Consider the following 26,723-nt stretch of genomic DNA (forward strand, 5'->3'; position numbering starts at 1 on the left):
AGAAAATAGAAACATAAACTGACAGCAGATAAAGAGTATATGGCCCATCTAGTTTGCCCATCCATATAATCCACTTTCTCTTACTCCACCTAAGGGAATTCAAAAATAGTCCTCGTTTCCACTACCTTCACTGGAAAATAGTTCCACACATCCACACTTTTCCTTGAAGAAGTATTTCCTTGGATTATATTTTAGTCTATTCCCCTTCAACTTCATCTTATGCCCTCTTGTTCCAGAGTTTTCATGTGCATTTATGCCATGGAAACATTTATTTTTATTTTTTTTAATTCTTTATTCATTTTACATCTTACAAGTGTATCAGACAATATCATTTAAACTTATACAATATCACTTGATTAACTTTCATATACAACTTAAGTTATAATATTTAAACCCACCCGCCCCCATCCCCACTATTTCAAATGTGATTACATATATCTCATAACATATTATATAATCTTTTCTGTTTACCTAAACATTTAATAACAGATCCGAAATCCCATCCCCCCTCCCTCACTTTACAATTGTACCAATATGGGAAAAATGATATTCACTCATCACAAAATTCTATTAATGGACCCCAAATCTCCTGAAATTTATTAAAATTTCCTTTTTGTGTGGCTAAAATTCTTTCCATTTTAAATATATCACACACAGTTCCACCAGAAACTGTAATTAAGTCTGATCCAATTTTACCAATTAAATGTAATTTGTTGAATGGCTACTCCTGTCATAATAAGTAATAACTTATTATTATTTGAAGAAATTTGACTTTTTTTCCTCATTTACATTCCAAATAATATAGTATCATATGATAAAGCCACAGGATTTTCTAGTAAACAGTTTATTTGGCCCCATATCGATTTCCAAAAAGCCAAAATGGATGGACAATAGAATAATAAATGATCTAGAGTCCCCGCCTCGAGATGACAATGCCAACATCTATTAGACTTAGAGCTATCTAATTTTTCTAAACAAACAGGGGTCCAGAATGCTCTATGTAACAGAAAAAAACAAGTTTGTCTCAAAGATGCTGACATTGTACATCTCATCCTCCAAGACCAAATTCGTGGCCATTGAGATGCAGTAATTTGATGCTTTATCTCAATGCTCCAAATGTCTCTCAGACCAGTTTTTGGTTTTTTATTCATAAATCCAGATATCAATTTATACCATTGTGCGGCCTGGTGTCCCAGGAAGTCTACCTGAAAGCATAAGAATTCCAAACTATATTGATTATTAAGATTTTTCCATTAAGGGAACCCCGCCTGAATAGCCTGCTTCAGTTGCAACCATCTATAACTTAGGCCATGGAAACATTTAAAATCTCAGTCATATCTCCTTTCTCTTGTCTTTCCCTTGTGGTGGTAAATACTTCTGTGCTTAAAAGAAGAATGAGACTTAGGGGTGATCATTATGGGCAATCTTAAAGGGGTCAAACCAAGGTGACATCCAAAGCCAGAAGGATACTTGGGTGTATAGGAAGAGGAATGGCCAGCAGGGAGAAGGAGGTGATAGTGCCTCTGTATAAGTCTCTGGTGAGTCTGCATTTTGAGTACTGTAAGCAGTTCTGGAAACCACACCTTCAGAAATCTATAACTACAATAGAGTCGGTCCACAGGGCAGCTACTAAAGTAGTCAGTGGTCCTCATCATAAACCATATTGAGACAGATTTATAGACCTCAATATGTATACTTTGGAAGAAAGGCAAAAAAGAGGGGATATGATTGAGACCATGGCATAAATGGAAGGAGGAAAATCTCTGGCAACTGAAAAGAATGAGAGGGCATAAATGAAGTTAAAAGGGAATATAAGTAATCTAATGAAATACAGTACTACTTTAGAGAAAGGGTGGTGGATTCATGGAACAAACTCCCAGTGGAGGTGGTAGGGATGAGGACTGTGTCTGAATTCAAGGAAGTAGGGAGGAGGAGGAAATAGCAGATGATATGGCTGGGCAGACTGGATGGACCTTATGGCCTTTATCCGCCCTCATTTTATATTTCTATGTTTCTCTGTCTTCCTCACAAGGTCTATGAATCTGTCTCTAAATGTATTATGTTTTATGCTTATGTTTTATTAAAATTTGTTATACCGCTTGATCAGAAAAGCCCAGAACTACCTCACCTGTGCCCACAAGGATACAACATACTCCAGATCCCTAGGAAACACAAATGAGGAGGAAGACTATCAATAATATACAGAAACTCATATACCATCACAGAATCGGACTCAGATATCCACCCAGACCTGGAATACATAACCTGCAAACTAGAGGTCAAACCCAACTCCATGTTAAACAACATAGGAATACTTCTAATCTACGGGCCCCCAAACTCCCACCCAAACACCGTCACCAAACTGCTAGAAATAATAACAAATCTGGCATGCATTGTTGGAGATGCCAACCTTCCTCTCGAACTGACCAACAATGATGTCTCTAAACTCAGGACCCTACTTGAAGACTGTAAAATCACTATCATGCCTTCAGATCCAACCCATGAAAGGGACACATCCTTGACCTACTCGCTACTACCCCCACTGACCTCACCTCAAATTTCAAATGGTCCCCTGTCCCCTGGTCTGACCACTACCTTCTCAAATTCAACCTAAACCTCACACTAGAAAACCATGCAAGCAAAAGAAGTAAAACTAATACGAAAAAAACCCCTAACAATCCAGACCTCTTCTGGAGACAAGTAATGACATCACTGATCTCCCCTTCAAACATCACTACAGCAATGCTAGCAAACTGGAACAAGTCTATAATCAATACCTTAGACACTCTCTCCCCTCTATAACCCCCACCAAATACAGTGGTGCCTCACACAACGAACTTAATTCGTTCCAGGAGCAAGTTTGTTATGCGAAAAGTTCGTTATGTGAAACGCGTTTTCCCATAACAATACATGTTAAAAAAAATAATTTGTTCTGTAGCATAAAATATGCTAAGATGACATAAAAAAAGATAAATTTTTGGTTATTATTTTTATTTAGATACATCTAAAAACATAATTGTTTTTTAAAACAACACACATTTTTTAAATTTAAAGACAGACTAAGTAGAGTCTAATTTTACAGTGAGAGAGGGCAGAGTCTCAGCGGCAAAAACTGGGACTTAACTGTTCATTTTATTTTTTTTTTCTACCGTGTTTCCCCGATGATAAGGCAGGGCCATCAAATAAGACAGCCCCCCCTTTTTAGAAAAAAATGTAAAATAAGGCAACCCCCCGCAAATAAGCCACCCACCGATACCTGCGCTTACCCGAATCGGGTGGTACGGTGGGTGACTCCGTGTGGTCCCTGGCACCCCCGACACGATCGGGGCAAGAGGGAGCTCAAGCCCTCTTGCCCCCCGACTCCCCGACACGATCGGGGCAAGAGGGAGCTCAAGCCCTCTTGCCCCCCCGACTCCCCGACACGATCGGGGCAAGAGGGAGCTCAAGCCCTCTTGCCCCCCCGACTCCCCGACACGATCGGGGCAAAAGGGAGCTCAAGCCCTCTTGCCCCCCCGACTCCCCGACACGATCGGGGCAAAAGGGAGCCCAAGCCCTCTTGCCCCGCCGATTCCCCAACTCCCCGACAATATCGGGCCAGGAGGGAGCCCAAGTCCTCCTGGCCACGGCGACCCCCTAACCCCACCCTGCACTACATTACGGGCAGGAGGGATCCCAGGCCCTCCTGCCCTCGACGCAAACCCCCCCTCCCCCCAACGACGGCCCCCCCCAAGAACCTCCGACCGCCCCCCCAGCCGACCCGCGACCCCCCTGGCCGACCCCCACGACACCCCCAACCCCCTTCCCCGTACCTTTCTGTAGTTGGCCGGACAGACGGGAGCCAAACCCGCCTGTCCGGCAGGCAGCCATCGACGGAATGAGGCCGGATTGGCCCATCCGTCCCAAAGCTCCGCCTACTGGTGGGGCCTAAGGCGCCTGGGCCAATCAGAATAGGCCCGGGAGCCTTAGGTCCCTCCTGGGGGCAGGGCCTGAGGCACATGGTCGGGTTGGGCCCATGTGCCTCAGGCCCCGCCCCCAGGAGGGACCTAAGGCTCCCGGGCCTATTCTGATTGGCCCAGGCGCCTTAGGCCCCACCAGTAGGCGGAGCTTTGGGACGGATGGGCCAATCCGGCCTCATTCCGTCGATGGCTGCCTGCCAGACAGGCGGATTTGGCTCCCGTCTGTCCGGCCAACTACAGAAAGGTACGGGGAAGGGGGTTGGGGGTGTCGTGGGGGTCGGCCAGGGGGGTCGCGGGTCGGCTGGGAGGGCAGTCGGAGGTTCTTGGGAGGGGCGGTCGTTGGGGGGAGGGGGGGTTTGCGTCGAGGGCAGGAGGGCCTGGGATCCCTCCTGCCCGTAATGTAGTGCAGGGTGGGGTTAGGGGGTCGCCGTGGCCAGGAGGACTTGGGCTCCCTCCTGGCCCGATATTGTCGGGGAGTTGGGGAATCGGAGGGGCAAGAGGGCTTGGGCTCCTTTTTGCCCCGATCGTGTCGGGGAGTCGGGGGGGCAAGAGGGAGCCAGGCGGAGAGAGGGCAGTTAAGCGCAGTGCCTGCGCGGAAGGATGCAGCTCGGGCGACTTCGTTGTGTGAAACGAAGTTCGTTGTACGAATCAAGACATAAAGTTCGTTGTGCGCAGCGTGCGCTGTGCGAGGCGTCCGTTGTGTGAGGCACCACTGTAATACAAAGCCACACCTCCCCCTGGTACCTAGAATCTCTAAGAGCAGAAAAATAACTATGCAGATGACTAGAAAGGAGATGGCGAAAAAACAAAATGCCGAACCACAGAGCGTTATGGCGAGCAGCAATCAATAAATATAAGTTCAACATATCAGAAGCCAGGAAACACTACTATGCCAATATAATAGGATCGGAGACCACCACCAACAAAAAACTATTCCTTCTGGTACAACAGTTAACCCCCCCCCCCCCAACAAAACACTACAGATTACCTAAACACACTCACAGCCCAAAAGCTAGCAGATTACTTCCTAAACAAGATCAAATCTGTGCAAACAGAAGTAGCTAGCAAGCCACCTGCACAAACACATCCCAGACTGGCTCCTGAACAATCTTCTGAAACCAGCAAGGCTAATCTCATCTGGTCCACCTTTACTACCCTGTCCATCTCCGACACACAAAAACTATTAGGCAAACTGGTCACCTGATGCAGCCCCTTAGACAACTGCCCCCCCTACCTCCTCACATCAGTGTCCAAAGGAATTATCATATGGATCAACCCCCTCCTGAACAATTCCCTAAACCAAGGGTGCCTTCTGGAAGAAATAGGAAAAATAGCTTTAACTCCTTATTCCTAAATCATCTAACACTGATCTCACCACCCCCTCAAATTACAGGCCCATTGCTGGCATTCTCATTCACACCAAACTTCTTGAAACCCACACAAGTAAACAGCTAACAGCATACATAGAGCAACATTCATGCCTTCATCAAACACAGTTCGGTTTCAGACAATAGCACAGCACGGAACTCCTCATACTGACCAAAATCAATCAACTACTAATTACAGGCCGTCAAGCCATACTCCTTCAATTTGACATATGCACAGCATTTGACTCAGTTGATCATCAATTACTCCTCACAAAATTCTCAGAGATAGGTGCAACAGACACGGTACTCCACTGGTTTACAGATTTCATCATGAACAGAGTATACACCGTCAAAAAAAGCGGTGTTTACTCCAATACCTGGAAGGCCTTCTGTGAAGTTTCGCAGGGATCACCACTCTCACCTATTCTTTTCAACCTGTTCATGAGTTCACTCGGAGACATCCAACTTGAAAACGAGAGCATAATGTCATACGCGGATGACATCTTACTCCTCAAACCAGTGGAAGTAAACCAAGCTAACACCCCCAAGAAAATATGTGATAATATAGAAAAAAAATCCAAGCATGGGCAACCTCTCAAAAGCTAAAACTAAATGCCACCAAAACCAAGATCCTCTATTTCCACAATGCCCAACAAATAGCGCCAACAAACATCACGCTCCAATCGGGCAGCATACTTACTGTAAAAAAAAAAAAAACCTCTAGAATTCTAGGCTACACACTAGACTTCACATTATCCATAGAACCTCAAGTATTCCATCTTCGAAAGAAAGCCCTCTTCACCATAAAACAACTAAGATTCATCAGGCCATACTTCCACTAGCACCACTTTTCCACCATTGTCCAGATGATGATTCTATCCCAAATGGATTACTGCAACTCTGCCTATCTTGGAATCAATACCACCCTCATCCACAAAATGCAACTTATTCAAAACACTGTGGTGAGACTCATCTTTGGTCTGAAAAAATATGACTCCATCTCAACCCACCGCAAACAAATCCACTGGCTACCCATCACATCTCGTATAAAATGCAAAACAGCCAGTATCATGCATCAAATCATCTACGGCAACTCAGCGGTCCCACTCATCACACTTTTAACTGTTGCATGGTCCAGCTCACACAGAATTTTCAACACGATCCAACTGAACCTCCCCTCAACAAAAAATCACCTTCCTCGGAGTCAAAATTTGGAATATTCTCACAGAGACTATAACAACAGAAACCAACCATACTCTATTCCAAAAGAAACTGAAAACTTCACTCTTTGACAGTTAATTCTTCTAAGACCATCTTAAGCACCTGACCATTTAAATTTATGTTTCCTGTCCCCTTCCACTCCTTCCCCCTAACCTCTTCCACTTCCTTCCCTCAAGTCGCTTAGAGTCTGTTTAGGTATGCATGGCTCACAAATACTAGATTAGATTAGATTAGAATATGACAGGTCCAAGTGGTTTACAGTAAAAATTCAATATAGAAAAAGAACTCCAATAATAATAGGAAAGACCTCCAAGTATGCAAACAAGAATTAACTCTCATTCATCTTAAAAAGCACACTGTATTCTAAATTCAATCTAAATTCATTCTGAATGTCCTCTAACCACTACCATCTCAGGAGTCACATTGCAAGATCTATTCTCCTCAATAAATATGAGTAACCTCTGATATGGATAAGTCATTACCAAATGCTTCACAGAAATATAAACTTTTCAGTCTTGTCTTAAACCCCTTCATGGTTACCTCCAGTCTAATATCCTGTGGTAGATGATTCAACAATTGGGGACCAATGAAATAAAGTTTTATTTCTTGATGATTCCCACTTTGACCTATTGGCAGAGGACAGCACCAGTCTGTTGTCCTGCATTGATCTCAGGAATTATTAAAGAATGTAAATATTCAGGTTGAGGATGGTAAAAAGCATGATGAACAAAAGTCAATGTTTTAAATTGTATTCTATAACAAATAGGTAACAATGATATTTCAAATACAAAGGAATAACCCTATCACATTTCTTTAAAAAAACAACAACATTAATTTGATTACGGTATTTTGGATTGTTTGTAATCTCCTAAGATTATATTTTGTAATACCCATATAAATGATATAATAATCCAATTTAGAAATTAACAGTTAATGAGTGAGAGTATGCAAGTTATGCTCCTGAAATAATACTCTAATTGCCCAAAGTTTTCTCAAAGTATGAAAAAATGATTTGACTAAACTAGAAATTTGACATTCAAAATTTAGTTGATATTCAACAATGACTCTCAAATACTTAAAAGTCTCAAATTTATAAGTGGTTGCAGTTGAAGCAAGTCATTCAGATGGGGTTCCTTGATTGGCAAAATCTAAAAAATCTGTATAGCTTGCCGGTACTATGTTTCCAGACAGATTTCCTAGGGTATCAGGCCACCCAGTGGTATAAATTAATATCTGGTTATATGAATAAGAAACCAAAAACTAGTCTTAGAAACATTTAGACTGCATTGAGATAAAGCAGCAGATTTCTGCATCTCGATAGCCACGAATTTGGACTTGGAGGATGAGATGTACGGCATCAGCATCTATGAGACAAATTTGTGGGGGTTTTTTGTTGCATAGAAGTTTTGGGACCCCTCGCGACCTTAGAATTACAGAGTTCTAAGTGACAATTTTCAGTATTTTTAACTCCGATGACTTCCGGGTTCTATCTGACATGTAGATGTTATAACTTAAACATAAATTTGCCCACCAAAAAGTAAAGTTAAGGCAATCCCAGTTCTTCCAATTGTGAGTAACCATTTGAAAAAAATTGAAGAGAAGCATAGTCTCAGCCCAGTAACAGTTCCTTTGCCGAAAAAGCGTGGATCCAGGTCTGCAAATTGCTGCACATACTGGAAAAGCATAGTCACAGCACAAAAACATGGCTTTTTTGTAGCGTGTGAAGTCAGAAAATGGCAACACTATGACATCACTGGGGGGGGGAGGACTGTCAGATACTCCGGTTGGTCAGATTAGCAAAGGTCAGGTAATCGAGACTGTACTGTACTCTAAATTGCATGTACTCTTGCCACACTTGGGCTTACTTAGATATGCAGATATGGTGTAATCACCTGTGGCTAGATGTTGGGTGTCTTTTTATATATATATATATATATATATATATATATATCTTTATTCATTTTAAAGCCAAAAATAAGTGCAATGTATTAAACAGACATTTTACATTTTAACAGCACTTAAATTCTATCAAATTATATTTATGATAAAAACGTATATCATCCCCCTTTCTACATATCCAACAATTGCACTCAAATTAAAAGTATCTCCCCCCAACCCCACCCACCCAGAATATGTATGATCCAAGGAAAAAATCAACAATCACTCCTTATAGAATTTTGTCAATGGCTCCCAAACATCCATAAATTTCCTATAATGTCCCTGTTGTATGGCCATTATACATTCCATTTTAAAAAAGTATGGCATAGAGATTCCCACCAAAAAGTATAATTTAATCGATCCCAGATGTTGGGTGTCTTGATGCCAAGTCACACTAACATTCTATAAAGGCATTTAAATACCCAGATGCTGATATAGAATAGGTTTTCACCAACAAATAAAATAAGAAAAAAATGAATATGCTTTCATTAATCTATATTAAAGTCAAGGTGATAGTTTTGTCTGTGTTCATTTTATAATTTGACTGACATCTTAAATTATTGTTTTATAAATCACTGCTTAGTGCCTTCCAAATCTGTCACATGTCAAAAATGAAATTTCAGTTAAATGCTTAGATCTGTATTACATCAGGGCCTTTGAATGTGTGTTAAACAGTTAGGAGAAAATTCTATAAATGGCACTCATAATTCAGTGCTGAAAATATTGGCACTGAACAGTATTCTATAATTGGCATTCCAACACATATCCACAATATCTAATAAAATAATTTGTTTTAGACCATCAGAGATAAGGTCTCCCACAGCAATGTCAATGATTTTTTTTTTATCACTAGACTCATTGTTGGTCCATTTTTCACTAACAATTATTATAAACCTCTTCAACATGACTTATTTATAATACTAGTACTCAAGCACTTAAATCCAGCAATTATATCACTGCATTTTTTTACTTATCTTAATTAAAGTCGCATTGGAGGATAATTCAGTGCCCACATGATCATGTTTCGCCTGAAAGGCTGTTTCAAGACCAATTCTTCCTAGAAGAAGCAAAGACCATAATATTGATTAGTCCAAAGAAGTCTACATAAAATCTACAAAAAAATGTGTAACATTATCCATTTATTGAATGGCATTTTTGATGATGTCTAAGTCTGAGTTTGGACGTCTTGGGAAAGACATCCAGAAATCCAATAGAGAAAACATCCATTTTCCAAACAATAAGATGTCTTTTTTTTTTAATGACTTATGAAGATGATTTGGTCCTTAGTAGGTCTATCTTTTTTGGCCATTCTCTAATATAAAGACTTCCACATGAAAAATCACACAAAAGCCAGTTTTTTGGACGTGCTAACAGCTAGCAAACTGTTTACAGAGAGCGGAGCACAACAGAGGGGCACTCTAGGATACACTACAGTGAATGTCGCATTTCAAAGCACCAGATACACATCACTATAACCTGCTTATATTGTATTGTATATTGTATATTGTATTGATCCCTCCAAAACCCACCCAAAACTTATACCCACCTGTACACCACAACAATAGTCCTTATACCTGTAGGTGTCATTTTATGTAGGTAGAGTAGGTTTTGGGTGGGTTATAATGACATGTGGACCTGGGGCTTTTAAAGGTGACATTCAGTGTAGTACCCTCTAAGAGTGCCCCTCTTCTCTGCTGGGCTCAGTTGTCTGTATCTGAAGCTGTAAGAGGGGGTGCTGAAAAGTTCTCAGCCCAACCAAGAAGAGAATGACATGGATCGCAGGAGAGGTAAGTGAGTCAGGCGGAGGGAAATTTGCTCGTAAAGGGGGTCGCAAACCGATCGGTACACGATCGGTTTGCTTTGTGACCCTAGCCCTAAGGGTATACATGACATGTGACCCTAGCCCTAAGGGTCCACATGTCACTGACCCACTCTCCACATTTTGGTGGATTTAGGTGCAGCCTTGTATTGTGGGTTATAAACCCAGAAAGGAAATGCCAGAGGAATAATCTAATCTTAAGCAGCATTCATATGATATGGATTTCTCAGCTAATTCCTCTACAAATGTGAAATAGCTTCTCATTTAGAGACTTCAAAGCTTAGATTAAATGGCATGATCATTTGTCTGAGAAATTTACTTTCTTTTACTGAAAAACAGTGCTAGACAGTAATGAAGTTTGACAGTGCTAATGAGAATCAGCACATTTGAACAGTAGAGATCAGCATAGAATTATTAGTAATTATTACAGCATAGAATTGCATCGCTCTGTGGTATTTCATTATGAATGAGCGAGCTAGATGTATTTAGAGGTTCTTTTCTCGAATCCTTCTCAGGTCTGATGTTTGGAGGTAAATTTTCAACAGAATTACCTTAGAGACAATATAATCACATTTTGTATGACATCTAAATCACAGGTAAAAATCCACGTCATGGTGAGATGTGTGTCTCAGCTAGAAACCAATTACTTTTTAAAAGTTATTTATTTACTTAAAACACTTGTAGCCCGCATATCCAGCATCTATGCGGGTGACAGCAATACATACATAATTAAAACACAACTCAGCAGACCACAATACAGTACAGTATGGGGTCTTTTTACTAAGGCATGCTAACTGATTTAGCGCGTGCTAACCATGTTAGTGCACGCTAATCAATTAATGCTAAGGTGCCCATAGAATATAATGGGCATGTTAGCATTTAGCGTGCACTAAATTAGTTAGCGTGCCTTAGTAAAAGGACCCCTATGTAACTTAGGTTAAAATCATCTCCTCACATATCATTCAATGAGGTTTGTTTGGGTATTTTTTTGCAAGGGTACTTTCTTAGAAATACTGAATGTTGAAAAGACTGACATTCATTCCCATACGTTTATTTATTATGTTAGATTTATTAACTGTTTTTTCATTAAGAGATTTCACTTAAAGTAATTTACAGTTATGAGGGATAGAGTCATGTCAATCCAAGTACAGTCAAACCTCGGTTTGCGAGTAATATGATTTGCGAGTGTTTGGCATGACGAGCAAAACATTCTCACAAATCTTGTCTTGCAAACCAAGCGTTGACTGATTTGCGAGCGCCCCTCCCCCCCCCCCAAGAACTGGCATTGCTTCCTCCCCCCTTGCCCGAACAGCACTCAGTCTTACCCCATCTGGCACCTGCATGCAGCTCATAGGATGTGCCGGTGAAAGAAGTTCCTGCCTCTTGCCTAGGCCTTGAGCATCTCGGAGAGAGCGAGAACCAGAAGGCCTTGAGCATGCGCAGATGCTCAAGGTGCAGGCAAGAGGCAGGAACTTCTTTCACCAGCAGCGGCATGTCCTGTGGGCTGCGTGCCGGTGCCAGATCGAGTAAGGCTGAGTGCTGTTCAGGCAGGGGGTGGGGGTGGGTGGGAACGTACCAAGCGAGTTTCCCTTACTTCCTATGGGGAAACTCACTTTGATTTACAAAGTAATTTGATTTACGAGCATGCTTCTGGAATGAATTATGCTCGTAAACCAAGGTTCCACTGTATAGGGAAAACTGATCACTGTCATCTTGATCTAAGTACATGCTCCAACGACAGATATGGAAGATGACGATATAGAGTTGTTCTACGAACAACTTCAAAATAAAATAGATCAAACACCAAATTAATAGCTACTGATCATTATAGGGGATTTCAATGCAAAGAATACCTGTACTTCTTTGAGGGAATAAGCAGTCAGGTGGACAAAGGGGAACCCATAGACATCATTTACCTCGATTTTCAAAAGGCCTTTGACAAGGTGCCACATGAAAGGCTGCTTAGGAAGCTGTGGAACCACGGGGTGGGCGGGGATGTACACAGATGGATCAAGCACTGGCTGTCAGGTAGACTATAGAGGGTCGGAGTAAAGGGCCAATATTCTGACTGGCGGGGAGTCACGAGCGGTGTGCCGCAGGGATCGGTGCTGGGGCCGCTACTCTTCAACATATTTATCAATGACCTGGAAACGGAGGCAAAGTGTGAGGTTATAAAATTTGCAGACGATACCAAGCTCTGCGCCAGAGTTAGGACCAGGGAGGAGTGTGAGGAACTGCAAAGGGACCTCGATAAGCTGGAGGACTGGGCAAACAAATGGCAAATGCGCTTTAACGTAGATAAATGCAAGGTCATGCACATAGGGAAAAAGAACCCGTTGTTCGAGTATAAAATGGGGGGGAGATTGCTGGAAGACACCGGACTTGAGAGAGACTTGGGTGTGCTAGTGGATCCATCCATGAAACCATCCGCACAGTGTGCAGCAGCCTCGAAGAAAGCCAACAGGATGCTGGGCATCATCAAGAGGGGCATATCAACCAGGACGCGGGAAGTCATCATGCCGCTGTATCGAGCGATGGTGCGCCCACATCTGGAATACTGCGTTCAATATTGGTCGCCGCACCTCAAGAAGGACATGGCAGTTCTTGAGAGAGTCCAAAGGAGGGCAACGAAACTGGTAAGAGGGCTGGAAAACTTCCCATATGCTGAGAGGCTGGATAAACTGGGGCTCTTCTCTCTGGAAAAAAGGAGGCTCAGGGGGGGATATGATAGAGACCTTCAAAATACTTAGGGGCATAGAGAGGGTGGACAGGGACAGGTTCTTCAGACTAAAAGGGATGACAGGTACGAGGGGGCACTCAGAGAAACTGAAGGGAGATAGGTTCAAATCAAATGCAAGGAAGTTTTTCTTCACCCAAAGGGTCGTGGACAAATGGAATGCGCTCCCGGAGGAAGTGATCCGGCAGAGTACAGTACAGGGATTCAAACAGGGATTGGACAGATTCCTGAGGGAAAAGGGGATCGTGGGGTACTGAGGGAGGTGCTGGGGTGTTGCATAAGTATAGACAGCTCACCAGGTCGTGCAGGTGCAAGGCCGGAGGGTTAGGACATTGATGGGAAGATAGGACTTCGATGAGAAACCTAGGGGGCAAGGGGGCCCCTTCTGGTGATTAAGGCAGGTCATGACCTGTTGGGCCGCCGCGGGGGCGGACTGCTGGGTGGGATGGACCTCTGGTCTGACCCAGCAGAGGCACTACTTATGTTCTTATGCAGTGGTTGGAAAGAAAGGCATAGGAAAAAGAAATGAAGCTGGTGATAAATTAGTATAGTTTTGCAAAGTGAACCAACTGTCAATCATGAATACACATTTCCGACATCACAACACCTTAAAGTGGGTATCTTTTGTGACTGGATTCTGTAGCTATATATCTGGTGGACCTCATTTGCATAGTTATGTGGGAAATATGCCATAGTTCTATGAGATTTCCTTTGGGTTACTTTATGGACTCCTTTGCCTCAGTACAGATGGAAAATTACCCCTATAACACATAAGAATGGTAAGCAGGTTAAATGCTGTATACCTGTTTTGGATGCATCAAAAAGCTCTTACTGGGATCCATTTTAAAATGTTTAGATGGCTAGAAGAAGAAAACAGATTTAAAATCCTAATTTTTTGCAGTGAGTAGACTGAAGAATTTGAAGCAAGTTACACATTCCTCCTTCTTCCTTGCCATAAACTGCAAGTGATCAGTTATTAATTTGGGCTTGTTACTGAAAATTAATCTGACATGGCATTGGGAACAGTTTCTCTTTCCATTAACCTTGAGAAATCAACCTCTAGTGTTATGCCTCGTTCAATGAATTCTTCAAATACTCACTGATTATGATTTAGCCTGTCACTTTAAGTCCTGATATAGCACATTATAAACTTTCAGTATACACAATGCTTTTAGAATCATATACTTGATAAGCTTCATTATTCATTTTGACTAATATTGAACTAATTTGAATTCCATGAAAACAATATTTATTTCAAAGAATGAAAAACCAAACTGTTTATGGCAATATGGTATGTGTCATGTGAAATTACTTTCAAAAAATTATTATTTGATTGATACCTTATTGACTATAGAAGTTAAAAATTATTAGTTACCAACATGAATTGGTGGAATATTGTATGTAATACTTATAGGACTGAATTATATTTAGCAAAGAAAAAAAAAGTTGTCATCCTTATAGGTTGCAAAATGGTTTTCTCTTGTACAATATCTTCGTATCTGATCTTATTTATCCATAAGTTCCTGTTTAGCATACTTACCATGTGGTGTTTTTTTGTTTTTGATTTTTTACTATTCTTATTATTATGGTTCTTTTAAGATATGTTTTGTGTAATCTGTGAAATAATAATAAAATTTCCTTGACTTAAAAAGAAAATGCATTTTTCTACAAATATGATGCTGATTTGCTCAAATATCAAAGCAAGATTTATGTTGCACTCAGCTACCTCTGGTAACATCCTGTTGTTAGCATAGTAGAAGTCGTGAATTATACAGATTATATACAGGGTATACATTGTTTCTTTTTGGCAAACACTGCTAAAAATACAAAATCAAACTTTTCTACAAACATACCCTGAAATAATGTATTATATAACCTTTTTAGAAAATAATATGGGGGCCTGATATTCAGCCCACGATGGTAGGAGCTGGCAAACCACATCTAGCTGCAAGCTGAAATAACCCTGGATGTTTGATCCTGGGAGTTAACCAGGCATCAGCTGATATTCAGACTGGTGCCTGATTAACTCGCTGCATACATTTAGAACAGCTGTTTTTCTGTCCTAACTTTATATACGTACTTAGCTGGTGAGCGGACTAAAAATCACCTCCAACCAGATAAAGTTTCTGGTCTGCATTAACTCTAGAGCACAAAGAAGAATTAATCAAAAATATGGTACCTGGATGAACATAGGAAAAGACAAAAAAAAAAAAGAGAAAGGCTGACACAAATAAAAGTGAAAATTAAACAAAAGAGAAATCAATTAAAAATGTATCCAATGTTCAATGTGAAACAGACAGTATGATAGAAGAGGACCCAACATGGTCTGTGTTTCAGCACTATGCTTTCCTCAGGAGTCCCTTTGACTTGAGAGATGTAAGCCAATTGCAAGACAGAATAAAAGCTCCCTCAAGCTATCTAGCCCAAATTCCTATTTCTTCCTATGGCTCTTGCATTTTCATAAGTTCAGCTTCCATAAAGTGGCCAAACAGGTTGAAAAGGTGACAGAGAAAGCTAGGATGCTTAGGAAGAGGTATGGCCAGTAGGAAAAAGGAAGCTTTGATGCCCTTGTATAAGATTCTGGTGAGACCTCATTTAGAATATTGTGTAGAATTTTGGAGACCACACTTTCAAAGATATATAAAAAGGATGGAGTTGGTTCAGAGAAAGGAAATGGTGTGTGGTCTTCATCATAAGGCATATGGGGTGTGACAAACCTGTGGCCAGCTTTGTCCTTGTAAGGGATAAAAGCAAAACACGGTCCCTGGTCAGAAAGGCTGACCAGGTTAAAAGTAAAAGTTTGGTTTTGGCTGACTACCCCTCAGACAGTGAGGTAGAGCAGGAGAGGCAGGAACATAGGTATATCCAGCAGAGAGCGCCATCTCAGGACAGGTACCCTAGAAAGCCTGAGAGGACTCTTATTGAGAAGTGGAGACCTAGGGCTGGAAGGTATGCTCATTACCAGCCTAGGAGAAACCTGAGTTATGTCCCTAGGGATTTCCTGCCTAACACAGCTGCTCTGAGGAGAGAGGGGTGGGGCTTTAACCAACATAAAAACAGAGTATGGAATCTCAGGAGAGCAGGGAAAGCTGGGACGGAGCTGGGGCTAACGAGCTCAGGCAGCGACAGGAGAGACAGCAGAGCTTGGGGGCAGATGAGGGGAGAAGTCTCTCTCCTCCAGCCCATAGCAGTGAGGATGTGGAGATGACAGAGGACTACCTCAACTCCACCCCAGAGGCTGCTGAGCAGACAGAGGCTATGGACGTCGCTGAGCCATTGCTGGAAGCTAGCCATTTCCCCACTGACATGGAGGTTAGTTGTTAAGGGGAAGGAAGCAAGGCTGTGCTTGTGCTGTCTCCCGTAACCCAAGCCCAGCTGACAGAGATTAGGAGAAGAGCAGGAAAATGTATGACTGCCCGGAGAGCTTGTTTGTTCAAGGAACTTTATCTGTAGGGGTGTGAAAGCTCCGTGGGAAAAACCCAAGTAAAGTTCACAGCTTATATAATGCCTTGCTGTGTTCCTTGGCCAGGAAGCCCAGCTGATAGTAACGAGCTGTGAAGCCTGCTCTGCAACTCTGTCCGTGTCTCAGCTAGGTAAACTGAAACGTTTAAGAAATGCAGTGCTAGGTTTTGAAACTGTAATTACTCTGGCTGTAGTTACAAGGTGTGCAAGGTTTGAAAGTTTTATTTTCCTGATAATTTTTATTTGCCTTTTTCCCTGGTGAAGAGGACTGTAGTTTAAACTGGAAAGTCCACGGTATTGAACAGTATGTGGCATTTATAGCAAGCCATTCTGACAACTGCAAGCTATTTTGTATTTTATAATTTTTGCCATGACATACGGGTGGCTGATGGTATTCAGACCCCCGGGTTCAATAAAGCTCAAGAACATTCTTTTGTAACAAGACTTACCTGTGTGGTCTTCTCTTTATAAGTTACTCTCAGTGTGGCCTGGCAGACTAGGCAGGCGCCTAGGTCTGTTCTACCCTGAAAAGCCTTCCTCCAACCTGAGGAGGCCACGCCGACAGGCCAGAACTCAACACACTTAGTCCCTCTGCTGGTTAGAGCAAGGGATAAGTGTGTCACAGGGGACAGACTTAAAAATGTCAATATGTATACTTTAGAGGAAAGGCGGGAAAGGGGAGATATGATAGAGATGTTTAAATACCTACATGGCTTAAATGTGCATAAGTCAAGTCTCTTTCAATTGAAAGGAAGCAATGGAATGAGAGGGCATAGGATGAAGTTAAGAGGTGATAGACTCAGGAGTAATCTAATGAAATACTTTTTTACAGATGTGTGGAAAAGTCTCCCCACAGAGGTGGTGGAGACAGAGACTGTGTCTGAATTCAAGAAAGAGAAGAAGAGAAAATGGTTACTGTGGATGGGCAGACTAGGCATTTGGCCTTTATCTGCCATCATGTTTCTATGTTTTCATACATTTTCATATACTTCCATCTCTGCCTTTCTCTTCTCTAGGGTGAGAGAGGAGAAAGGTAGAGGTACTCCTGAGGAAGGCATTATGTCAAGACATGGACCTCAGATTTACACTGCCCACTCTCTGGAGGGCAGTGGAGGGGCTCTGAGGCTTTTTTTCACACCAGCCTTGTGAATGCTCACAACAGTTTGTTCTGTATTTATTAAAACAAGTATTTGCACACTCTTAAGACTTTAATTTAAAAGTGCGTCATCAGGTCACACATTCATTTCTCTGTAGCAAGGTCTTTTTGGTTTATGCTTTATTGCTACGATTCTTGGGTTTGATATTCTGGGCCCTGGAAATAGCCCAGCATTGAATATCCGGGCTCAGCACTAACCACAGGAGTCAGTCCAGCTAATTCCCATGGTCTGAATATTGGCCTCAAAGTATCTAAGTGTGGCAGCTGCTCAAGTAATTTACAGCTTTATGTGAGTTGTGTCAATTAAGTGGGAACCCTGCCTACCGTATGTCACATGTTCTCTTCCAAATAATAAGTTGTAGACCAATAACCTTTACTATATATTTTCTTGTGCAGGATAGAGCTGGTCAATACTATTAATAATAATAATAATAATAACAGTTTATATACCGCAATACCGTTAAGTTCTATGCGGTTTACAGAAGATTAGTGGGGTACAAGTTGAGTTGACGTACAAGTTGAGTTAACTTAAGGGATGTGGGAACAATGGGGAGAAAGGGCAAGAGAGGGGAAGGAGGGAAGTGGGTCAGCTGTCTAGGTATTTCAGGAATAGGTGAGTTTTGAGGCGTTTCCTGAATACCTCATAAGTGGTGGGCAATAGGAGTTGTTCTAGGTCTTTACCCCATAGTGCAGCCTGATGTGAGAGAAGATGCTCATGGTGTTTTTTTAGTTTGCATCCTCTAACCGGGGGGAGAAACGAAGTGCGAGTGGGAGCTTCTCTTGTGTTTGTTGGCTGAGAAGGAGAATAGGTCAGTGATGTATTTAGGGGTTAGACCGTAGAAAACTTTAAAACAGAGGCAGACGAATTTAAACTTTACACGAGCTTCCATCGGCAACCAGTGTAGCTGTTTGAAGTATGGCATCACGTGATCAAACTTCTTTAGACCGAAGATTAGTCTGACCGCAGTGTTTTGCATTAGTTGTAATCGTCACATATTCTTTTGGGGGATTGCTAAGTAGGCGATGTTACAGTAGTCGAGTTGACTTAATACGAGGGATTGTACCAAGATTCTGAAGGCAGAGTTAACAAAGTATGCTTTAATGGATTTAAGTTTCCAGAGGGTGAAAAAACTCTTTTTGATTAGGGAGTCCACCTGATCTTTCATGGTGAGGCATTGGTCCAGAGTTACACCCAGTATTTTAATGGTGGGCTGTATGGGATAGTTATGTCTGTTGATGTCTAGTGGGGTTTTGGTGTCAAGAGGGTGCGGTGAAGCGACAAAGAATTTTGTCTTCTCAGTATTGAGCTTGAGTTTGAAGTCTGTCATCCAATGTTCCATCAAGTTTATGGCTTCTGATGCTTTTGGAATTGTTTCCGAGATGGAGTTGGCAAATGGGATAATAATTGTGAAGTCATCAGCGTAACTGAATAATTTTATCCCCAGCTGGGTTAATTGAACGCTCAGTGAGGTCATGTAGATATTGAAAAGCAGAGGGGATAGTGGGGACCCTTGCGGAACGCCGGATGGGTTGCTCCAGGTGTTGGAGAGATCATTGTTGAAGCGAACCTGATAGGTTTGGGACGAAAGGAAACCATGAAACCAGTTTAGCACTTCGCCTCTGATGCCAATAGCGTCTAGACACTGTAGCAAATTTGCATGGTCTACAAGGTCAAAGGCAGAGCTCATGTCGAATTGCATGATCAGTGCACTGAGGCCTTTGCTTAAAAATAGGTGCAAGTAATCTAAGATGGCCGCAATTACCGTTTCTGTGCTGAAAAGCGGTCTAAAACCAGATTGAGTCTCATGAAGGAGTGAAAACTGGTCTAGATATTCCATTAATTGGGAGTGTACCAGCCCCTCCATGATCTTTACAAAGAGTGGTATGGAAGCAATTGGTCTGTAGTTGGAAACTAGGGCTGACGATTCTTTGCTATTTTTTAGGATAGGGGTTATTATTATGTGGCCTTTGTTGGTGAGGAATTTTCCGTTTTTCAGGTTATGGGCTAAGTAGTGCAGTAGAGATAGTTTAAATTCAAGTGGTGCCGCTTTCATGATTTCCGGGGGACATGAGTCCAGGAAGCAGTATGATTTGGAGTATTTGTTGTATAATTTGGTATAGTTATTCCAATCTATGTCTTGAAATGAATCCCAGAACATGTCTGCAGGGGTTTCATTTCCTTGTGTGTTAGCTATATGGTGTTCATTAGGTTCTTCTGTTGGGCAATTGTTTCTTAGTTTTTTAATTTTTGAGTCAAAGTGCAGGGCTAGGTCGTTCGCCGAGGGTAATTTAAAGTTGTGTGTGGGTAGAGTGTAGCGGGTGGTGTCAAATAGGTTAGTAACCAGATTGAACAGCTCTTTTGTATTAACTCCTCGTGAGCTGTTGCAGGATGAATTTACTATTCTGCTTTGCACTTTTGTTTTGTTTTATTTCAGTGCACTGTTAGATACTTTCTATGGGGAAGTAAAAGACCTCAAGCGTCCACAGCTACCTGCTATTAGACCTTGTCTTGGCAGGTTAGCTGTAAGCAGGCTTTCACCGGTCAAAACCCCCCCTCTTTTTTATTTTTAAAGTTTAGTATTCTATATAATTTTTTTTTCTCTCTTTTTTTCTATCTATGTATATTTATGTCCATATATGTTCATGTATAGGAACCCTTAACCCAGTATGAATTATACTTAGCTTGGGATATTAAATACCCAGCTTGATAGGTGCTCAACGGAGTATCCCTGTTTTGCTCTTCAGATTTCAAAAGAGCTTCTTCATGAAGTAGGTTATCCTATGTTGCCAAAACTGTGGAACTTCATATGACATTCACAAACAGTAAAAAAAAGTCTCAATGTGCTGTATTTTAAAATTATATATTTAACAGAATACACCTTGACCTGTGGAGGGGCATAATAAAAAAAAACCATCTAAGTCCCACATCTCTCCTGCCGCGGTTCACGGTAGTTCGGGGGGGAGGATTGCGATCGCGGCAGGGGAGATGAGCCATCTGTTCTGCCACGATCGTTGCGGTGGGGGGTGGGCAGGTTGCTTGGGCTGCTGAGCTGATAAGGCAGCCGTGATCAGCTCAGCGGCCCCTATTCGGAACTTATACCTGTTTTGGCTTGGTCTATGTCAAAACGTATAAGTTCCGACTGGGCAACCTGTTTAACTTTTTGATTATACTTGCTGTACGACTAAGTCTAGGTCGGCCCACCTCCCGCCCTTTCCCCTCCTCTAAAAACACCTCTTTTCACTCTAGGCCAGGGCTGTCCAAGTCCGGTCCTCGAGATCTACTAGCAGGCCAGGTTTTCAGGATATCCACAATGAATATGCATGAGAGAGAGATGCACTCCAAGAAGGCAGTGCAGGCAAATCTCTCTCATGCATATTCATTGTGGATATCCTGAAAACCTGGCCTGCCAGTAGATCTCGAGGACCGGACTTGGGCAGCCCTGCTCTAGGGTTTAGAGGCAGGGTAAAGGCCTAAGCTGGTTTTAGATACATCTATAACCAGATATGATTATCGGTACTTGGACGATCTGGCTTTTTGATCGTCCAAGTACCGATTTAGGCCACTTTTGGGACTTTAAAAAAAAATTATTATGAGCCCCATATTGTTTAAAAATGCAAGTACATCCTAGTTTTTACTAAAAGTCAGTGAAAAAATTTCTGTGATATTGTGCTTGGTCTATGAAAACAATATACTGTATACTGTAATTTATTAGCATCTGTGTTGTCTCTCTTTTATGCAGAAATTGAAAAAGGAGGCTGTGGCGATCCAGGAATTCCTGTCTATGGGAAAAGAATGGGGAGCAGTTTTCTCCATGGAGACACTCTTACATTTGAGTGTCAAGCAGCATTTGAACTGGTTGGAGAGAAAATGATCACATGCCAACAAAATAATCAGTGGTCAGGCAACAAACCAAACTGTGTTTGTATGTATTTTTAAAATTTTTCCATTTTTGGCTTTCCCTGTCTTATGGCTGTAGTTGCCCATCTGAGACACATTGCAGCAAAACTTGAAAATGTTTGTTTGAATAATTTGTATACATCACTATTAGCCCATTTAGTGCATATGTCACATAGACCATTTGAATGCAGCATTTTACTATCTTCTATTTTTAATTGAATCATATGATACTTTTTTATGTAAATGGATGATACATAAACTTTTAACTGAAAACATCCTAACATCATCTATATGTTAAGTAATACATTTCACAGGATGCTCTAGTACCTAGTTATTCACATCAGTAAAGTATTGTACAGTTTAATAGAGATGAACATTACAAAAATATTGTTTTCTTTTATTCCCCATGTCATTTCTAGGAATGATTGTTTTATTTATTTTCATTTGGTCAATTTTTTACCATGGGTATGGTTATCAAAGTCATTGAGGGCCAGTATGGTAATTCTTATGTTCTTAGTTAAGTTCTAGAATGCGTTGCCAGAGGACATAAGATCCCAGGTATGGCTTCTTTTACTTAGGTGCCATTGGCATGTGCTCAAGTCCTAAAAGGACTAAAAGGAGATTGATTTTGTGCTAGTCCGGCTATCCAATTGCAGGTCGCCATAATGTCCTTCTCCAATGATCTTTCCCTTCTGACAGTGTGACCAAATTAAAACAGTCATAACTTCATCATTTGGGCTTTGAATAACATAGCCAGTTTGATCTCTTCCAGATTCAATTTGTTAGTTCATCTTGCAGTCCATGGCAAGCATAAAGGGCCGGATTCTGTAACTGGCGCCCAAGTCGATGGCCCCCCTAACATCCCCAGCAGAAGGATGACCAGTCCCTCCTGTTGCCAACCCCCACTAACATCCCCAGCAAGAGGGTTGCCCAATTTCTCCTGCCGTCACCTCCCCCTAACATCCCCGGCAGGATGGGCACTGGGAGTGGCCTAAGATTCAAATTGGCCAGATCCCTAAGGTCCCTTCCTTGGGAGAGGCTTTAGGGATCTGGCCAATCAGAATTTAGGCCACGCTCAGTGCATCCCAGAATGTAATGGGAAGGAGGCCTTAGGCGACTGGGCCAATCAAGGCCTTAGGCCCCTTCCCAGTGCATCCCAGAATGCACTGAAAAGGGGAAGGCCCGCCATTTGGAAGAGGCGAGCCTGTCAGTCAGAGGAAGGGGAAATCCCTCTGGCCAGCCTTCTACAAAAAGGTATGGGGAGAGTCGGGGTGGGTTTTGGGGGTGGCGGTATTTGGGAGTGTGCCAACAGGAGGGATTGGGCATCACTCCTGCCGAGGATGTTAGCGAGGGTTGGCAGCTGGAGGGATTGGATATCCCTCCTGCCAGGGATGTTAGAGGGGCTTCCAGCAAGAGGAATTGGGCATCCCTCCTCCGGGTGTGTTGTAGGGGTGGGGCAGGAGGGTTTGGGCATCTCTCCTGCCAGCTGATCTGCAGTTGGTTTCGGGGTTCCTTGCCACGGCCGCACTCATATGATCGCGTCAGGGGAAATCTCCCTTCCCCCATCAGCTGAGCGGCAGAGACTCCCCAAAGCCGCGATTCTGTAACCGGTGCTATCCAGAAGGCGAAGAAGGTCCACTATTCACAGCTACTAGGGAAAGTCCCAAACCAATCTAGGCACCTGTTTGCATTGACCAACCACCTCTTCTCAGCTGCCCAGGGTCGCAAATACAACAACCCCTCCAATCTCAACAGCAAGACCCTTTCTAACTTCTTCCAAACAAAAATTGACACCATCCGCAACAAACTTGACTCCTCCCCTAATAGAACCCCCCCTCTCTAGACACTCCAACTACAGGACCACACCTGCTGAATCACTAACCCTAACCCAACTATGCCCAGTCACACATGATGAACTTAGAGAACACTGCTCTCCCTACTGCTCTTTAACCTGTACGTCAAACCAGTCATCAACATCGCCCACAAATATAAGATCACTATCCACTCATATGCCGACGATTACTGTTGATCCCACTAGGTAAAGACCGATCCACCCAACTCACTAACCTCCGTCACTGTCTTGATGAAATGAAGAATTGGATGATGGACAATAAACTCTAACTAAACACCTCAAAGACAGAACTCCTCTGGACAGAAAAAAGAATACCAGCTTCACTCGACCAACACTGTCCTGAGAATCCACCTCCCTATCAGCAAAAGACCAGGTTTGCAGCCTTGGAGTGATACTAGACGGCCATCTATCCCTATCAGCATACATCTCTCAAATGGTTTCATCTTCTTACTACTACCTTCGCCAACTCCAAAAAATCAAACCCTACTTTTCAAAATCAGATCTGGCCCAGCTGTTTTATGCCTATGTGTTCTTGAGGATGGAAGACTGCAATGTTATCTTCAACGGACTCACCTTGAAAGACCTGAAATACCTTCAACGGATACGGAACTCAGCAATCTGCCTCCTATACAATCTTAACTTCTGTAACCCCATTACTCCAGCACTCTGTGATGCACAGTCAACAAACGTTGTGCCTTCAAAGCCCTAATAATAGCACATAAAAGTTTCCATCACAAAACCCCAACTTGACTCCTCCCCTAATAGAACCCCCCCCCCCTCTCTAGACACTCCAACTACAGGACCACACCTGCTGAATCACTAACCCTAATCCAACTATGCCCAGTCACACATGATGAACATCTATACTTCAACCATACTTTCCCAATTGCTCCCTCCGCTCTGACTCGGAGAGACGACTGTATCCCCGCAGTACGATCTCTCAAACTAGAAACAGCAAGCAAATTTTATAGTTTATTATTTATACTAGTCTTATAGCCCGTTACATTAACGGGTACTAGAATATATGTGTGTGTGTGTGTGTCTTTCTTTCTTTCTCTCTCTCTCCTTAGCTGCTTTCTGTATTTATTTTTTATGTCTTTCTTTTTCCTCGGCTGTCCACCGCCACCCCTTGGCTGCTCCCCCTGTCCATTCTCCCTTCCTTTTACCTCCCCTGTGTCCACCACCACCCCTTCACTGCTCCCTTTATCCAGCAGCAGCCCTTCTCCCTTTGTTTTACCTCCCCCCTTTCCAGCATCACCTCTTTCTTGCTCTCCTTGTCCAGCATTAGGCCTCTCTTCCTTTTTCTTCCCCCCGTCCATCAGCACCTCTTACCTTGTCCAGCAGCACCTTTTTCCTGCTCCCCCTGTCCAGCAGTAGGCCTCCCTTCCTGCCCCCCGTCCATCAGCACCTCTTCCCCTGTGCAGCAGCACCTCGTTCCATTTGTTACAGTAACGGGTGCTATAATAACCCCACCTATACCCTGACACCACCCATGCTCCACCTGTACCATGGCTGGATCGTGCCTCCCACTGATCCCAGTCCCACCACCTCACCTTTCACCATTTCCGTAGGCCTCTGTACCCTTTTGGCCCTCATACCATTTCCATCGCTCCCTTTCCCACCATCTATTACCTCTACCTGACCCTGTGCCATCCCTTTTGCCATTTTTTTGTTTCAGGTCCACTCATCTGTGTCTCTCCTGCTCCTTCCATTACCTCTTTTCATGTCTGCCCTCTGTCACAGAGGCCTCAAGCCGTCACAGCCTGCAGGCGCCGACAGCCGCCGCGAGTGTGGGGCCGTTTCTGGCCGAAGTTTATTTTTAATTTTGAAGGTGCCACTGCGGCTCCCCTCATGATCGTCGCCTTCGTCGGAATCCTTCTCCGACGCAGGTGCGTCTCATGAGAGGACCCACTGCAGTGGCGCGAGGTGGAGAGCAGGGAGGCTTATCTGGCAAGCATGCGTACTCCTACCGGCCACAGCCTGACAGATCAGATCTCAGGGAACACGTGGTAAGAGTGCACATGTGTGCTTAGCATTTTATTATTATAGATTCTACTTTTATTCAAAGTAGATCACAGCAGAACATGCATAATTAAAATACAATACAGATTCAAACCATATCAGACACCACACACATTAGAGTGCTTATTTCATCTTATTTTAATGAATTGACCCAAGTCCTTCTGATGCTGAAAACATTACATTACATTACAAAAACCGGAACATCAAGAGCGCATAAAGTACCGGTACATCCTTATAACCATACTACCAGAAGCATCAGAAAACAATTGCCAATGTGTATTAGAAATTGGAGGATATTTCCAAACTGTAGCACTGTTAAAATGTTTCAAAAAAGTGTTTCCACAACTTCAAATTCCCTCTTACATGCAAGGGAATCTTGAAGAAGTGATGACCTAGTAAGAAAAGATAATTAACTAACAAAATCTATCCCCATAGGGATAACTTTACAAGCTAAATTAAAATGCTCAATCATCAACTGAACTTGCCCCAGTGTTAATTACTTTGATACCGGTGCTCTATCAGTAGCCTCAACCAACTTGTCAACCAATATTAAACACAACCTTTCTTTCATAAAACCAAACATCACCCACCAAATGGCTCATACCCAACATCTTTTTTGAAGAAGCCACTAACTTACCAAACCAGAAATGCTCCATAAAAGGTAACCTGAACTGCATCTGAACCAAATCCAGTTCCACCTCAACCTTCAGATTTCTCTTAAAGCTACATAGAAACATGATGGCAGATAAAGGCCAAATGGCCCATCTAGTCTGCCCATCCGCATGCCCATTCGCAGTAACCATTATCTCTTCATCTCTTTAAGAGATTCCACATGCCTATCCCAGGCTTTCTTGAATTCAGATACAGTCTCTGTCTCCACTACCTCTTCCGGGAGACTGTTCCACGTATCTGTCAGCCCTACAGATCTACTACCCTTTCTGTAAAAAAGTATTTCCTTAGATTACTCCTGAGCCTCTTACCTCTTAACTTTATCCTATGCCCTCTCATTCCTGATCTTCCTTTCAAATGAAAGAGACTCGACTCATGCTCATTTATGCTATGTAGGTATTTAAACGTCTCTATCATATCTCCCCTCTCCTGCCTTTCCTCCAAAGTATACAGATTGAGATCTTTAAGTATGTCCCCATATGCCTTATGACGAAGACCATACACCATTTTAGTAGCCTACTTTTGGACTGACTCCATCCTTTTTATATCTTTTTGAAGGTGCAGTCTCCAGAATTGTACACAATATGCTAAATGAGGTCTCACCATAGTCTTATACAGAGGCATCA

At 42.6% G+C, this 26,723-nt stretch overlaps 1 protein-coding gene across 1 annotated transcript in view; it reads left to right on the plus strand.

Moving 5' to 3' along the window:
• CSMD1 (CUB and Sushi multiple domains 1) overlaps positions 1-26,723 on the plus strand; it is a 2,397,241-nt gene that overhangs the window by 1,518,077 nt on the left and 852,441 nt on the right. Inside the window, exon 12 of the mRNA XM_033936341.1 lies at positions 21,397-21,579. Within this exon, the coding sequence (XP_033792232.1) occupies positions 21,397-21,579 (183 nt within the window). The remainder of the gene's footprint in view (positions 1-21,396; positions 21,580-26,723) is intronic.

Source organism: Geotrypetes seraphini, chromosome 3 (assembly GCF_902459505.1).
Source record: "Geotrypetes seraphini chromosome 3, aGeoSer1.1, whole genome shotgun sequence".
NCBI lineage: Eukaryota > Metazoa > Chordata > Amphibia > Gymnophiona > Dermophiidae > Geotrypetes > Geotrypetes seraphini.